This window comes from Mastomys coucha, unplaced genomic scaffold (assembly GCF_008632895.1).
Source record: "Mastomys coucha isolate ucsf_1 unplaced genomic scaffold, UCSF_Mcou_1 pScaffold12, whole genome shotgun sequence".
Classification (NCBI taxonomy): Eukaryota; Metazoa; Chordata; class Mammalia; order Rodentia; family Muridae; genus Mastomys; species Mastomys coucha.
In genome coordinates this window covers 317,524-332,585 of record NW_022196894.1, presented here as the reverse complement: position 1 = coordinate 332,585, position 15,062 = coordinate 317,524, and the positions used below count along the sequence as shown (strand labels likewise).

At 47.5% G+C, this 15,062-nt stretch overlaps 3 protein-coding genes across 26 annotated transcripts in view; 1 reads left to right on the top strand and 2 right to left on the bottom strand.

Annotated features, from left to right (window-relative positions):
* Cluap1 (clusterin associated protein 1) overlaps nt 1-7,214 on the bottom strand; it is a 36,873-nt gene extending 29,659 nt beyond the window's left edge. For 2 of the 9 annotated variants that reach the window (XM_031360788.1, XM_031360808.1), the window contains exons 1-4: nt 6,897-7,094; nt 3,251-3,362; nt 1,232-1,316; nt 69-248 (exon numbers count right to left, since the gene is read on the bottom strand). In XM_031360788.1, coding sequence (XP_031216648.1) covers nt 69-248; nt 1,232-1,316; nt 3,251-3,362; nt 6,897-6,939 — 420 coding nt within the window. In that variant the 5' untranslated portion in view covers nt 6,940-7,094. The other 7 variants (XM_031360805.1, XM_031360806.1, XM_031360803.1 and 4 more) reach the window with 7 other exon arrangements.
* CUNH16orf90 (chromosome unknown C16orf90 homolog) lies at nt 5,678-9,170 on the top strand. 9 transcript variants are annotated; one of them, XM_031360922.1, is made up of 4 exons: nt 5,678-5,978; nt 6,826-6,967; nt 7,761-8,114; nt 8,673-9,170. In XM_031360922.1, the coding sequence occupies exons 2-4, from the start codon at nt 6,949-6,951 to the stop codon at nt 8,828-8,830; spliced, it is 531 nt and encodes a 176-aa protein (XP_031216782.1). In that variant the 5' UTR covers nt 5,678-5,978; nt 6,826-6,948; the 3' UTR covers nt 8,831-9,170. The 9 variants fall into 9 exon arrangements, with proteins under 9 accessions (XP_031216782.1, XP_031216790.1, XP_031216757.1 ...); XM_031360930.1 differs by having other exon boundaries at nt 6,823-6,967; XM_031360897.1 differs by lacking the exon at nt 5,678-5,978 and adding an exon at nt 5,996-6,518.
* An 811-nt stretch (nt 9,171-9,981) lies between these two features.
* Nucleotides 9,982-15,062, bottom strand: part of Naa60 (N(alpha)-acetyltransferase 60, NatF catalytic subunit) — a 33,109-nt gene continuing 28,028 nt past the window's right edge. For 7 of the 8 annotated variants that reach the window (XM_031360835.1, XM_031360825.1, XM_031360860.1 and 4 more), the window contains 3 exons: nt 13,821-14,055; nt 12,515-12,857; nt 9,982-11,287 (listed from right to left, as the gene is read on the bottom strand). In XM_031360835.1, the coding sequence (XP_031216695.1) occupies nt 12,701-12,857; nt 13,821-14,055 (392 nt within the window). In that variant the 3' untranslated portion in view covers nt 9,982-11,287; nt 12,515-12,700. Of the gene's footprint in view, nt 11,288-12,504; nt 12,858-13,820; nt 14,056-15,062 lie in introns of all 8 variants that reach the window. The other variant, XM_031360813.1, reaches the window with a different exon arrangement.

The following is a 15,062-nucleotide window of genomic DNA, read 5'->3' as shown; positions in this document are numbered from 1 at the left end:
TGAAGCTCCCTTCTGTGATAACTCCAGCCTGTGTCAAGTTGGCACACAAAACCAGCCAGTACACTTACCTTGGAGCCAAGATCGAACTTGAATTTGCTGATGTCTTCCTCTCCTACGTTGGAGCCCTCCATCCCTTTGGTCTTCATTGCATTATAAAGAACGGATGTGATCTTCAGCAGCTCTTTCACCGCATACCCGTCTGCTTGATAGAGTTTCTTGGTATTGAGTTTTATATGTGCCTTTGTGGCCTGTTTTGAGACAAAGTTTTGCTTTGCTTTCTTTCTTCAGACAGGGTCTTACTATGTAACTCAGGCTGGCCTGAAGCTCACTATGCAGCTGTTCAGGCTAGATTCAAACTTTCGGTTCTCCTGTCTTACCCTAAGCACTGCTACAGGATGTGCTTCAAAGATTAAGGCCCCTTTCAGGTACAGTACAAATCCCATATAGGTACTTTGAGAATGTCTCTGCCAGCAACTGTGATACAACTCTTAGTGAGGTTTTTTTTTTTTTTTCCCAAGACAGGATTGTAAGTGTCTCACACTGTGATAAAGAGCAACCTGGGAAAAGACCTCAAAACTACAGATGCATGTATCTCTGACCCAATAAGCCCAGTTCTAAGAACTACTCTAAGCATAGACTCACATACAAAATAAAAACCTTAGGCTATTCATTTCAGCATTATTTCAAATAACAAAGGTTGTAAAATGCCTAAATACTTATATAAATAACAATTGTGTAATACTTATGTAAGCAATATTAACTCAAGTGTAAAAGAAAATTCTATATACATTTGGGAAGTTCTCTAAAATATATTCTTAAGTGAAGATAGCAAGATGCTACACAACATGTGTAAAAGGGAATATATTTATATTATTAATATATATATATATTATTATTTGCTTAAATATGCATAAGCAAACTCTGTGGTCAATCTAAAATAGTGGATATTATGATTGTAACTCAGCTCAGGGCAGACATGGTAGAAAGTCATTTTATTCTGTATAAGTTCATGATCTAAAACTTTTGAACCATAAAACATATAACTTATCCAAAAATAAACAAATAAAACCATACAAGTAATGAGTCAAAAACCAAATAAACACTTTGGTACAAAAGTTCCAGAGAAACCCAAAAGTGGTATGGTTTAGAAAATAACAATTCTAACAGTCCCAATCAGGAGTCATCTTTTTCTAATTTATTTGTCAGTGCTGTAAGATAACTGTGAACTAACCATGAATTGGGCAATTGCCTTAATGAAGAAAACTCTGTCTTGTTCAGTATCTATGTCAGAAGGGATGTCAGTCTGAGGCTCATACCTATTAGAAAGAGAACAAGTATGAGTTAGTCCAATAGAAAGTCTCTTGAAGTCAGGTGTGGTGGTGTATACCTATGATCTCAGGACTTGGGAAGCAGAGGCAGGCAGATCTCGGTGAGTTCCAGAGCAGGCAGGCTGTCTAAATAGTAGAACCCTACCTAAAACAAACAAACAAACAAACAAACAAACAAAAACAACAAACAAACAAAACAAAACAAAAAAGTCCAGTAAAGAGAAAGTGGATGATTACTAAGGTTCTCCAGGCTCTATCCAAGGCAATATGATTAAGCAGAAACTTTAAAAGCAAATAAAATACCCAGGGAGCAAATTCCAACCCATGCCTGAGATTCAGCGACTTGGAGCACAGGGTGGTTCCGAGGGTGACTAGGTCTCCTGCCAGACCTGGCACTAGGATTCAACTCCCAGGGACTTACAGAGTGCAAGAGGAGAACCAACTACAAGTTGTCCTAGAACCTCCACAAGTATGCTGTGGCTAGCATGAATCCATACATGTATGTGTATACACACAAGCTTAATGGGTAAAGGGGCTTGCTCTATAAGCCTGGAAACTGGAGTTCAACTCCCAGAACCTGTGTAAAGGTATAAGGTTTCTCAACTCAATATGTTCTCTGATCTCCACACGTGTGCATATGCACACTCGCAAAGTAATAGTAAAGTGTAAACAAACCAAGTATGGGACCCAAGTCACAAACTAAATCTAGCTTAGATGTCTAGCTTTTGTGAAAATAACCAAGACTGTGACTCAAGATGATAGTCCCTGGCCAAAGATAGACACGAGGGCTAAATAATTCACTTTAAGAAGTGGCAGAGTTTTTGAAATTACTTTGATTTACTAACAATTCACCAAGGCTCAGAAGACAGAGACTCGTACCCTTGTATTTGTACAGTCTGAAAGATAAGAATAGTTTTTACATTTTTTTTTTTTTTTCTCGAGACAGGGTTTCTCTCTGTACCCCCAGCTGTCCTGGTACTCACTCTGTAGACCAGGCTGGCCTCGAACTCGGAAATCCGCCTGCCTCTGCCTCCCAAGTGCTGGGATTAAAGGCGTGCGCCACCACCGCCCGGTTAGTTTTTACATTTTAAAAGCAAAGAAAATGGGCTGGAGAGGCAGCTCACTGACTTAAGAGCATATATTTTTCTTCCAGAGGACCTGTGTTCAGTTCCTAGCATCTGTGTCAGATGGCTCCCAACTGCCTGAATAGTCAACAGACATCTCATTTTAAGTGTAACAGCTTATACAATATTTACTATCTGGTTCTTAACACAAAAGGTTGCCAATCCTAATACAAGGCTTTTAACACAATTCAAAATCTATATTATGTCTTGTTTTAGATTTTTAGTTTATTTTTAATTATGTGTATGTGTGTGGGCTGTGTGTAAGGATGTGCACAATGAGGTTGGAAGTTTAAGGTCCTTCTGGAGCTGGAGCTATGCACAGTTTTTACTCATCCAACATGAGTGCTTGGATTCAAACCTGGGTCCTCTGCCAGAGCAGTGTATGCTCTTAACCTCTGAGCCAGCTCTCCAGCCATATCTATAACATATCTAATAGAGTATATCCTGAGTGTGCAAGCAGGTCCCTGATGGTTTGTGTGAGGGGCTGAAGTGAAGGCTCTAACAGCACTCTAATGAGGACAATCACCTCCTCCATGTTCTCTAAACTCTCGTCATTTCTTTCATTTCTTAAACATTTGAGACAGAATCTCTCACTATGTAGCCCTGGCTGGCTTGGAACTTGTTATGTAGGCCAGGCTGACCCTGAAGTGACAGATGTCCACTTGCACCATCATGCCTGGCTGCTTTTTACAAGTTATAGCTAAGTCCATCCTATGCAGATTGCACTGTAGCCTTCCTTTGCATTACAAGTTCCAGTTAGCTACTGAATGAAACCAACCATCCACACTGCATTCTAACCTTTTCACAAGCCACAGAAGCACTTCAGAGACAAGCCCAAAGTTGGGTGTGCGGAAATTCTCCATAGAAATATGGCGCGGGTACCCCAAAGCTCTCATCATCTCGGTGAAATCTGTTCAATATAAAACACAGTTCAATCAGTCCTTGTCAAATAGCACCTCCTTTTGGAAAATAGTTAATCTTAATGCTTTCCCTCCTTATCAGGTCTTTTCAGCTCTGGGTGCTGAATTCATCAATTCTAGAATCAGGAAAGGAAAGGGGGGATTCTTCGAAACAGTATCTAATCCATCACCTGAAAAACACCCAAGTTTAACGGGAGTAGATTTTCTTTGGAGAAATAGGGCTTAGATTAGCTGGAGCTTTAATTTCTCTCTGGTAGCTGCCTCTTTGCTATCCAAAACAAAAACTACCCAGCCTCATAAAACATGAGAAAAACATGTTGACAGAACAAGATTATACATTGTTTCTCTCCCCTCCAGTGACCATATGTGATTTTCATGACATAGAAGTTAAAGATCAATTACTTTACATTCAGAGAAAACTTAAGAGAATGGTTGAACTATATGCAGTATTTAGATTTACTGTAAAAAATGATTAGTAAACAGTAATATCTTAAGTTGGGAGCAGCTAAAGAAAGCCACACTGCTTGAAAGAAAGGAGAAAACGAAAATGAAGAAGGGAGACGTAGAGATGAGCACGGTCAAGCCTGGAGACGTAGAGATGAGCACGGTCAAGCCTGGAGTGGCGGTGAAGAAGGGAGACGTAGAGATGAGCACGGTCAAGCCTGGAGTGGCGGTGCACACCTTGAGCCCAGCACTCAGTAGGCAGAGGCACACAGATCTCTGTGAGCTTGATGCTAACCTGGTCTATAAAACGAGTTCCAGGTCATTTAGGGCTGTTGTTCAAAACAGGAAAAACCTTGTCTTGAAAAACAAACAAAAAGAATGCAAGAAAGCAAGAAAACAACCAACATTTCTGAATTCTCACAATATGCTGAGATAGTGAACATGTTTCCTTGCTATGTAATGTCTACTCATGCTTATTGAAGACAGGTACTCAAAATGTACTATTCACCATTCCACATAATCTACCTGGGCAACAAAGCAGGGTCATGGAAGAGAGAAACGGTAGAGTAATGGGAAGCAGCCTTCCCTTATTTCCTTTCCTTATATGTGTGATGTGTGTGTATCCCACATATATTCCATATATATATAGATGTGTGTATATATATCCCTTATATAGCAGCTTTCCCTTATACCCCTATGAAAGGAGTCAGGCTTTGCCTAAACACTCCTTTTAGCTAAGTAGTAGCTGTCAAGTTCTCCACTGTTATAAATGGGGACAGTCTCATAGATTACACAACTATGCAGCATTTATTTAAGGTAAATATCCTGAAATACTCCTTTTGAATATTCTTTCCAGTACAATGATCACTCTTCAATGATCCCAGCAAAGTGCTAACATCATCGAAAACCATGTGGGACAGCCATAATTACACTGTTTCAAATCCCCTCAACTCCCAGAAGACTTGACCTGAGTAGCTGCTACTTGTAAGTGAAGCAAGATTTTTGGGTCACACAGTCCCATCACTCTAGCTGTGTGAACCAGGGGTAGCTATATTACTTAACTTGCAGTTAAAACTAGAAACAATAAGAACGAAATATAGGAGGCTGGTGAGATGGCTCGGCGGGTAAGAGCACCAACTGCTCTTCAGAAGGTCCTGAGTTCAAATCCCAGCAACCACATGGTGGCTCACAACCACACATAACGAAATCTGACACCCTCTTCTGGTGTGTCTGAAGACTTAATTATAATAATAAATAAATCTTTAATTATAATACTTAATTATAATAATAAATAAATCTTTTTAAAAAAAGTGAAATATAACCGCCTGCCACAGAAAGGATGCTTCCCGCAAAGGGCAGGAACGAATAAGAGCATTCTGCTTCCTCACTCTCAGGCAAAGTTCTCTGTTCAGTATTTGGCGTTTAGGCAATCTGGATTCAAACTCTACAGCCACTCATTCAATTACTTTGACCTCTTGCTGCCTGTTTCATCTCTAAACCAGGGCACAAAAACTGCCTAGGAGTAAACGAAATATTGCCCACGTAGAGAACAGCATGTGACAGATTGTAATATACAAACAAAACAACAAACCCTCAAAAATGAACAAAAAAAAACCCCCCTCCCTAGCAGCAACAGCCATTCATCCAGTCCCTTCCTCGATTTTACTAGTTCTTTCTACAAACTCTAACGCAGAAAAACTCTATTTCCCCATGACTTTTCTAATGCGGCTGCAAATGTGGCGGTGACAACCAGAGATAAGATGAGGTAAAATTAAACATTCAGTTCTTCAGCCGCTCGAGACACATTCCCAGTGTTCTAGCTATACGTGGTCAGTGACGGACAGAACTTTCCAAAGGTGCGGTAAAGTTCTGTCAGCCCCCGGCTGGCCTGGGGACCAGCGGCCTGCCTGGGCCTACAACTCGGGCAGGGGTCCGGCAGGGGAGTCTCGAGTCCCCGGGAAGCCCACAGGAAAGCCGGGTGCAGCCTTACTGCGGAGGTCGCGGAAAGACATGGCGCTCTGGTCCCCAAGAGTCCACTGAGGCGCCGCGGCTCGTCTCTTTCGAGTTCGCAGGCCCAGCGCTCTTCCGTCTCTATAGCAACGCTCGGAGGCCTTGGACGGCGTGCGGTCCAGGCCAAACAAGGCCGGAAGCGAAGAAGCGTGGTGAGCGCAAGCGCAAGCGCAAGAGCACGACACAGACCAGCAGGTGGCGCTTCGCACCTTGCGAGCTGCGCAGGGTCATAGTTACTCATTGAGTTCTTTTTGGCTCCGGTCCCGTTGTAACTCTCATTGACTCACTAATATATAGGGAGCACTATAACCTTTTGTGACAGAGTGTTTGTATTTGTAAAAGCATAGCTAAACCCCGCAGTCGAAGCCGCATAAAGTATCTACAGGATGTCAGGAACGAAGATATCCTGCCCTGGTCAAAATTCGAGAACTGTACCCGGAAGGATTTTGTGCACGCACAGCTAGTCAGTATTCACGACTAGCCGGAAATTGGCGCCCAGACTCGCGCGACAGAGGTTGCCCTGGAAACTGTGGTTAATTCTGAGCCTGGAGAGGTGGTGTTGGTGTACCACGCCTCGGGGGTCGGGGTCAGCACAGACTCAGCGGAGAACCCTCCTTGGTGACTGCTACGAGTCGAGGACAACTGCGGCAAAGAACGGCTGGGAAGAGGAGAGATGAGATGAGCTAAGAAGGGTGGGCAAAGAAGGAAAATGGGTAGGCGCAAGATGTAAAGAGGCCCTCAGCTAGGACACTGGTAAAGACCAAGAGTAGATACAAAGTCTGACATGGGGGGGGGCAATGCATTTGAATAGTCTTTGCAACAAATGGTTTTGAAACAATGAGCAATCCATAGCAAATAAGTGAAACTCCATTAGTATCTATGTACAAAAATAATGGTTCATACACCTAGATGTAAAACCTAGAACTAAATTTTCTATACTGAAACAAAAAACGTTTGTGACGGAGTTAAGGTTCTAAAGTTTTATATTTCTACCAGCAGAACAATTGTTCCAGTTTGTCTGCACGCTCAGGAAAAAAAAAATCAGCATTATCTACATATTGCTTAACAACCTATGAGAAAATGGATAGTTAGACGAGTGTCACCCAGAACCATCTTCTCAGCATGATTCAGATCTCTCCAGGTTTGTTCTCCAAATCCTCGTTCTCCCAGCCACAGATGAGGAAGCCAAAGCCTCTAAAAGGTCATCCTAGAGAATAACTTTCCAGCATCCCAAAGTCGTGGCTTGCTCTGAATCTAAGCATCAGTGAATTTACCCTGGGTTTCTGGTCCCTTCCCTTGCCCTCCACCTTCCTCTCTCACCCTCTCCCAAACTCGGGGGTCCAGGAAGACTAGAGTCTTTACTGTGATGTCATAAGGACGAGTTGCCATAGGAGACCTGCAGACCCACCCCCTAGGCAGGGGAGAGCAGGCCCTACTGCACAGAAGGCCTGGCCACTCCTCCCCCACCATACTGGCCCTCCATGGAAGCCTTGGTCTGTGCATTCTCTGAGCTTCGAATAAGAGAAGGTGCCTGGCTGCAGGGAGGAGCAGCAGCAGAGATGCCACACTGTCCCAACCTGGGCCCAAAGCTACTGGGGAGAGCCCAGGGACGTGCATGCTTGGGAAGGGAGTAACTCCTGATCTACCCTGTATGACTGGGCCAGTCATGTCCTCTTGTACCCACTGTGCTTATACATACTCTTTCTGGAGTAGAGAGCACAAAAAGGCCTTGAACTGCTCAATGGGGTCTCAGTGCCAAAGTCTTGGGCTGCTTCGGCCCCTCTGTTAGGGGAGCAAAGAGGAGTAATGGGAATAGACAGGAACAGAGGCTTGGTAGCCTGGGGGTGAGAACTACCCTATGAGCTGGTACTTGCACTTCCCCCAGAGGCTGGGCCCACTGGCCATCACCCTCCTGCTCTCTCTTTCTCTTGCAGATGCAGTGAGCTGGGCCCCAGGACGCCCCAGCCACCCTGACACACCACCCAACATCTATGAGGGAGGGTTGGGGGCCCAGCAGCAGCAGGGCCCCAGTGCCCAGGGAAGCAAGCCCAAGAACTTCCGATTGCGACACCTCCGGAGCCTGGCTCTCTACCTGCCAGGCCACATGCAGCCTGCTGGCCAATGTGGAAGCCACTGGCTAGGCCGGCTCATGGCTGGGGGCAGCCTGACACGGCCTGAAGGCTCGCTCTGGCCCCTGGACCTGCCACAAGGGACCCTGGGTCCAGGTAACAGCCATTGCTCAGCCCTTCTGGAAGCCCACCTGCCCAGGGACAGCCTGGGAAATACAGGTGAGCTCTGTTAAGACAGGACTGGAGACATGAAAGAAAGACTGAAGGGAACTCAAATGGGCCTTTTTCATTTCCTAGCTTTCTGCCAAGAACTAGGAAAGGATGCAGTGGCCAGGACACACTAAAATAATGTCATGCCCCAGGGGCCAAGATCTTGTTTAATTTTCTTTTTAATCCGTGTGCCCCACTATTGATTCAGAACATCAATGTACACAGTAAGTCCTTTGAAGTCTAGTAACATGCAACTGGACCACAGCAGAAGCCTGTTGGGAGGTGTAAGGCAGAGGAGACGATCCGGGTTCCTTCCTTCCCACATTCTGGGTTTCTCACTCTCTACTTTGATGGACCTTGGACAACTTTGCCTCAGTTCCTTCATTTTACAAATGAAGGATTCATGACATTTCAGCTTGACCTACTGACATCCCTTCCTCCCCTCACTAGTTCTTTCAAGGAAGTAGCACCAAGCCCAATTGTCTTGAAGGTTATAAGGGCCGAGGACCCCATGGTAGTGTTTTAGATTGGGCCCCTCTGAGTGACTTCTCTTTCCTTTTTCCTCAGCTTCCAGTTCCAGCATGGACCCAGCCAAGGGTGTCCCCTCCCAGTCTGGTCCCCCTGAGGGCTTGGGACTCAGGCCCAAGAGGTCCTGGAGAGCCTTGGAGGAGACCATGTGTCCCTTGTGCAAGAGAACCCGCTCTGGGGCCTTGGAGAGGACATAGGAGCCAAAGTGCCAGGGCTGGGGAACAATAGGGGAAGGATGGCCGAGGAGGAGGCCAGGGCTGCTGAGGACGGGTTCAGTCCCAGCGGCAGTCCTCCCCACTGAGATGGCCCCCAAAGTTGCCCAGCACTAGATCTGGGCTAGTCTGGGGAAAGCATGAGGAGGGAGGGAGGAAGAAGAACCATGAGAGGGACAGAAGAAATGGAAGCATGCCCATACCCTTGCAGCCTGCCCAAACTCCGGTCAGCCACTTGTACTTGGGAGGTCAGGCCGAGCAGAATCAGGTTCCTGAGAGGCCAGGGAGTCCTCAGGTCTAATCTCAGTAAAAGCCAAGGCCTGCACCTTCTTGTCTGTTTGTCATTAAGCCAATCCAGTCAACATAGCCCTGCATCCAGCCCAGGGTGACATGGAGATTCAGGAGCCAGGTCCAGGGAGGCTGTGTGGATGAGAGGCTGCTCAAAGTGATAGCTCTAGAAGGCAAGCAGGGTCTTAAGAGGTCTAAACATGGGACATGGCATTCCGGGGCAAAGGGATGAAATGTGGGTTTAGTTTAAAGAAGGAACCAGGACACCAACCAATGCAGACATCACACTGCCCCCATCAAGGGTTTAAATGAGTCTACGGCTCCATAGGAGCCCATCAGAACTGGCACAAGTATTCTTCCAGCTGGACTAGATTTCAGGTACTTGGACCAAGTTTTTGTTGTGATGTTCTGTAGACTCCCAATAATGCCTTCCCCCACGCTGTGACCACCTAAATTACTTGTCTCCAGACATCAACATCCACCAGGGACATTCCCACACTGGTTGTGAACATGACCCTTGTTCACAACCTTAATTACCCTTGGAGCCTTCTCTAAGATATGGTGCAGGTGGAGGACACGAGGGTTGGAGAAGAGAACTATAAAGTTGCCCACGTGGACCAGGTCCTAACTCCAAGCTGAGAGCTGGCAGTGCTGGTATGAACTGGCAGACAGCTGCTAAGGACCTTTCAGAAACAGGCTGGTTAATACTTCCGGCACTGGAAGCCTTCAAGTTCCTAACCCTCTGCAGGACAGTTGCCTGCATACTGAGCCATCAAGAAGATCCCCCCTCAGCCCTAGCTCACAAGGGCAAAGCACACAGTGATGAGAGCCAACAACTGGAGACAGGATGAGACTAGTGGAAGTCTATTTATTGTAATGAGACTACACACTACGATTTGTTCAACATTGGGCTGGACACTGCAATAATTATGGGACTGAAGGGAGACATGTGGAGGCCTCTGAGGTGGATTTATGAATGTCCAAGTCAGAACCTTCTGGAAGACTCTTCCTTGACTACACAGAGCAGAAATGAAAATCACATGATCACCACTGACTGAAAAGGGAGAGGATGCGGGGCTGGGGCCTCAGTACACAACCAAAACCAGTCAGGACTGGCCACCTGCTGGCTAGTTCTGTTGAGGAAGGGGGCTACTTTACTGCCTTGGCCTTCCTTTGTGAGGGCCCCTCCCTCTCTGAGGCCAGGCAGTCTTTGGCTGGCTCTACAGCCTGAGAGCCCTGAGCCAGGAAATGCCGAGGGAGGGAAGCACTTAGTTATGAGGCCTGTCAAGAAAGCTGTTCATCAGTCTGGCACAGTGAGGAGCTGTGAGACACCCTGAAGGGCTCCTGTAACACTGCAGCAATTCTGGGCAGGACTGTGACAGCAAACACTTGGGGGCACAAGGGAAGGGATGCTGGAGACTTGAGATGTCTGCTGCAAGTGCCATTCCTGGTACTGACAGTTTCTGCCACAGGGGCTGAAGGCCCACAGACACCAGCTGCCCTCTGCTCCCAAGGCCAGGTCCTATGGGTCCACAGTAGCAAAGATGCCAACATAGAGCTCAGCCGCCTCCTGGCCGCACTGGCCCAGGCCTTGAAGTTTCAGCTTCTAGAAGGATAAGCAGGGAAGGAATCCAGAAGCCAACAGCTACCTGTCCTTGGTCCAACTCCCAGTGTGGGTCAGCTATGTGGAGCATGCCAGGACTCAACAGGCAGGATGATCCTTCTGGACAGGAAGAAGTGGGCAGTAGAACAATGGGAACAGGGAACTGTCCATCTAACTGTCTATGCAGAAGACTGATTCCTGAAGCTTTAAGTTCTTGTGAAGGGCCAGCCCCTCCGTCTCTTTCCCCAGTTTCCAGCCTTTCACGGAGGAATAAGAACAGCTTCCATCTACATTTCTTTAGGACATTCCTAAACAAAAACTGACATTCTCCTTGCTGTGCCTCTTTATTCTACAGTTCCTGTGTCTCCAGGGTCAAAAATGTCCACGTGTTTTCAGCAAAGTTCAGTCCATCTTGTAGGAAGGAGCTGAAGGAGCAGGAGGCAGAGGAGAAGCCTGGCAAGCCCTTCCCAGTGAATGTAGACACACCTGCCAGGCCGTTGGGTGGTGCCAGGGCATGGAGGCAGGACCAGGACTCTAGGTGGAAGGAGAGCCTGAAGGGAAGAGAGCATGGCATGTGAAGGTACTGCAGGATGCTTACCTACCTCACTGCCTGGCCTATGGGATTTAGCTGCGCCAGGGTATACCAAAACATGAGGTCTTCTCTGGCTCACAGTCTTATCAGTGGCTGCCAGGCTCTCCTGGAACTTTACACAAATATAAGCACTGTCAAGACTCACATCTGGATGTGTATCAAGCCTCTGTGTGGATGCTACAGCACCCACATCTTCTCCAGATCTGCAGGTCTCTGTTCTTTTGGCCTGGGATTCCAGCTCTCAGCAACCAAAATGGTCACATCAAAGCAGACTCTCATCTTGTAAAAGTGTCAGCATGGATCACATGCAGGACTCGAGAGTGCCACATGGAGATGCACTAGTGACAGTGCTGCTGTCAGAGTGGGAGTCTACGGAGAATTCTGAAGAGCAGCAGGCATGGATCACAGATCACTGGTGCCTCTTGTAAAGTAAAGCTGAGTAACTGGGGCCCCGAGTAGGAGTTACTTGGTCTTTCTCTACCTTTCCAATATTTCAATCATGTAAATCCACTTTAACAACAACAACAACAAAAAAAAAAAAAAAAAAAAAAAAAAAAAAAAAAAAAAAAGGAAAAAGAAAAACCTTTGTTCATGGCTTTGGGAGATGGCTCAGTGTTATGACCATTTGCTGCTCTTTCCAGAGGGCATGGGTCAAATTCTTGTATCTACATAGCACAACTGCCTGTTCCTCCAGTACTGGAGGATCCAATGCCCTCAAATTCTCAAAAGGTATTTAAAAACTTTTTTTAAAAAAAGCCACTCAGGGGCTGGAGAGATTGCTCAGTTGGAAAGTGATTGCTATATAAACATGCACCTATACAAAAAACCTAGTTGGCAGCTGGGGAGACAGAGACAAGAGGATCTCTGAGGCTCACTAGCTGGTCCAGTTAAATCAATGAGCCACAAGTTCCATGAGAAAAGCTGTCTCAAAATTAAGGTTGAGGAACTAATTGAGGAAAATACACCATGTTGAGCTCTATGCTCCACAAATGTGCACATGTGCATGCATATGCACATGAAAACACAAAATCCAGGGAGTAAAAAGAATTCTGGCAAGTAGTTTGAGGTCTCTGGTCCCTTGTTCTTCAAAAAGCTTCCGGACTCGCTGTGAACTGCTCACGGTACCCTGCCTAGAGACTTCTTGTTGCTGCAACCATCAGATTCCCCAGGTCCTACCTGTTCCTACCTGTTGACGACCAGTATTCATTCTGCTCCTGAGCCAGCATAGCACCGGGCCTGCAGCTGGGGCAGGCTGATGGGCCGGCAGGTGGCCACCAGCTCCTCAAAAAGGACAGCAAGAGTCAGACAGACAGGAAAACAGGCTCCACAAAGTGCTGAGGACAGAGGCCTGGTGGAGGCTGCCCCAATGGCATTACATGGTACGGCTGTACTCTATGCCACCTTTGGTGGAAATGCTGGACCATGGCAGAAAGCTGCAGAGCAGGCTGTGGGCCTGGCGGTAGATCCTGTGTGGGATGGAGCAGGGGCTCAGGTTGGCTAGTGCTGAGCCCAGGTGCTGGATGTAGTCTGTGGGCTCTGTTAAGGAAGATACTCCATGTGCCCCTATCTGCCTTGCCTGCATGCAGTGTCCTTGGGTCTGATCAATGACCTACAGCACTGTACCCATAGGGCACAATGCACTCAACTGGAAGCCAAAGGCCTATTAAACCCTAAAGAATACCAGAAAGGCTCTTGAAACAGACCATCAATTTGGGAAATAGTGCAGTGGAGCCATATAGGGCAATCATCACAAGGACATTCACAAAGTCTAGAAGTAGGATCTACAAGATCAGTGTCCCTAGTTCTGCAGAGGGGCAGAGCCCACCCCAACAAGATGTTTTAGTAGTGCTAACCCCTGGATGCCCATTCGTGCCTGACTTCATGTGAACTAGGCCTGTGGAGTATTGGATCACCTCTTTCCTGTTTTACTTTCCTCTAAAATGAATCATTTCTACAACACACACACACAGGCACATGCGGTATATTTTGGGCTACTTACCCTATGACTGTTGAGGCATCTGATTTCCTTCCCACCTAACAAGGACATCATTATCAGGGATAATTGGGGGTGAGTGGACACACCTTGGATGATGAAACTCCAAGGCCTGAACTCGAGTGTTGTTCTGCCATTGTTTCTTTTCTACTCTACACCGCAGGCTGCACAGGAGGATGCCTGCATCTGCCATGTTCACTGCTAACCCTTAGAACAGGGGTGTTTTCCATATTGAGTGGATGAATTCATCCTGGGCCCAGAGAATTAAAACTTAACCTCCCTACTGAACTGGAGTTGCCAGGGAGTGCCAACTTTCCTAATGTATGCAGCCAATCAGGTACACCCAACCTGCCCATACCATGAGGTAACCAAGGAACAATGCTGCAAGCTAAGCCAGTGACTGTCACCTGAAGGTGGCCACAGTTTCAGCTGACTCTCTAGCCCTCTAGCCAGGAAATCATAAAGCCTTCTCCTGCTCCCTTCCAGCAGTAAAGGATATAAGATGGTCCAGGGAGGATGGCCGCCATTGATGTACAGGACATAGGTGAAGCCATCTTTGAGGACCCCGCGGATGGAGTAGTAATAGGGCAGATAGTGATGCTGCCTAAAGTCTCTGTTTTCATAAAAGTTTATTGCTGTATTGTTGGTGGTGAGAACATGCAGGTAGATGGCTTTGCAGTGGTCCTGGGCGGTGGTTGAAATATGATCCTTTAAACTTTCTAGTAAAAGGGAACCTGGGGAAAGGAGATGAAGGTTTCCCACAGCAGGGGAGTTAAGAGGACATAGAAGCAGCCATGGCTTCTGCAGGAGTCTAGAGGGCTATACTCCCAGATCTGTAACCAGTCTCTGGTTGCCTCCCACTGTTAAAGCCCCTAAAAGATCCTAGCCAGACAGAGCCCATGAAGTGCATGCTACTGTGGGCCACAGATGTATCCTGGATGTGCTCTGGGACCATAGTGGACATTTGCCAACTTTTCAAGCAGCAAAGAGCGTAAACCAGAGCCCAGAGTGGGAAAGGTAGCCTGGGTAAGAGATGACTGCTACTGCCTGCTGTGTGCTCTGCAGAGTAGCCAGGGGCTAGACAGCATTGTTTGATGACTGCTGCAGAGTGCTCTTCCTTCTTCTGCTTCCTATTCTGAACTGAGAACCCCTGCCGTGCACACGACTGTCTGGCAACAGGAGAGGCAAGGGAGGTCCATCCCTTCCTGAGGCTGTCCTGGAGGACGCGCTGGGAGGACAGGGGCTGTCCTAGAAGACACGCTGGGAGGACAGGGGCTGTCCTAGAGGACGCACTGGGAGGACAGGGGCTGTCCTGGAGGATGCGCTGGGAGGACAGGGGCTGTCCTAGAGGACGCGCTGGGAGGACAGGGGCTGTCCTGGAGGACGCGCTGGGAGGACAGGGGCTGTCCTAGAAGACACGCTGGGAGGACAGGGGCTGTCCTGGAGGACGCGCTGGGAGGACAGGAGCTGTCCTGGAGGACGCGCTGGGAGGACAGGGGCTGTCCTAGAAGACACGCTGGGAGGACAGGGGCTGTCCTAGAGGATGCGCTGGGAGGACAGGGGCTGTCCTGGAGGATGCGCTGGGAGGACAGGGGCTGTCCTAGAGGACACGCTGGGAGGACAGGGGCTGTCCTAGAGGACACGCTGGGAGGACAGGGGCTGTCCTGGAGGACGCACTGGGAGGACAGGGGCTTTCCTGGAGGACGCGCTGGGAGGACAGGGGCTTTCCTGGAGGACGCGC

Bases quoted from the DNA above. Each gene is read 5' to 3' on its own strand.
- CUNH16orf90 (XM_031360875.1), top strand. From the start codon at position 7,308: ATGGAAGCCTTGGTCTGTGCATTCTCTGAGCTTCGAATAAGAGAAG. The intron at 7,354-7,760 runs GTGCCTGGCTGC...TTTCTCTTGCAG, and splicing joins TGAGCTTCGAATAAGAGAAG to ATGCAGTGAGCTGGGCCCCA. The intron at 8,115-8,672 runs GTGAGCTCTGTT...CTTTTTCCTCAG, and splicing joins GGACAGCCTGGGAAATACAG to CTTCCAGTTCCAGCATGGAC.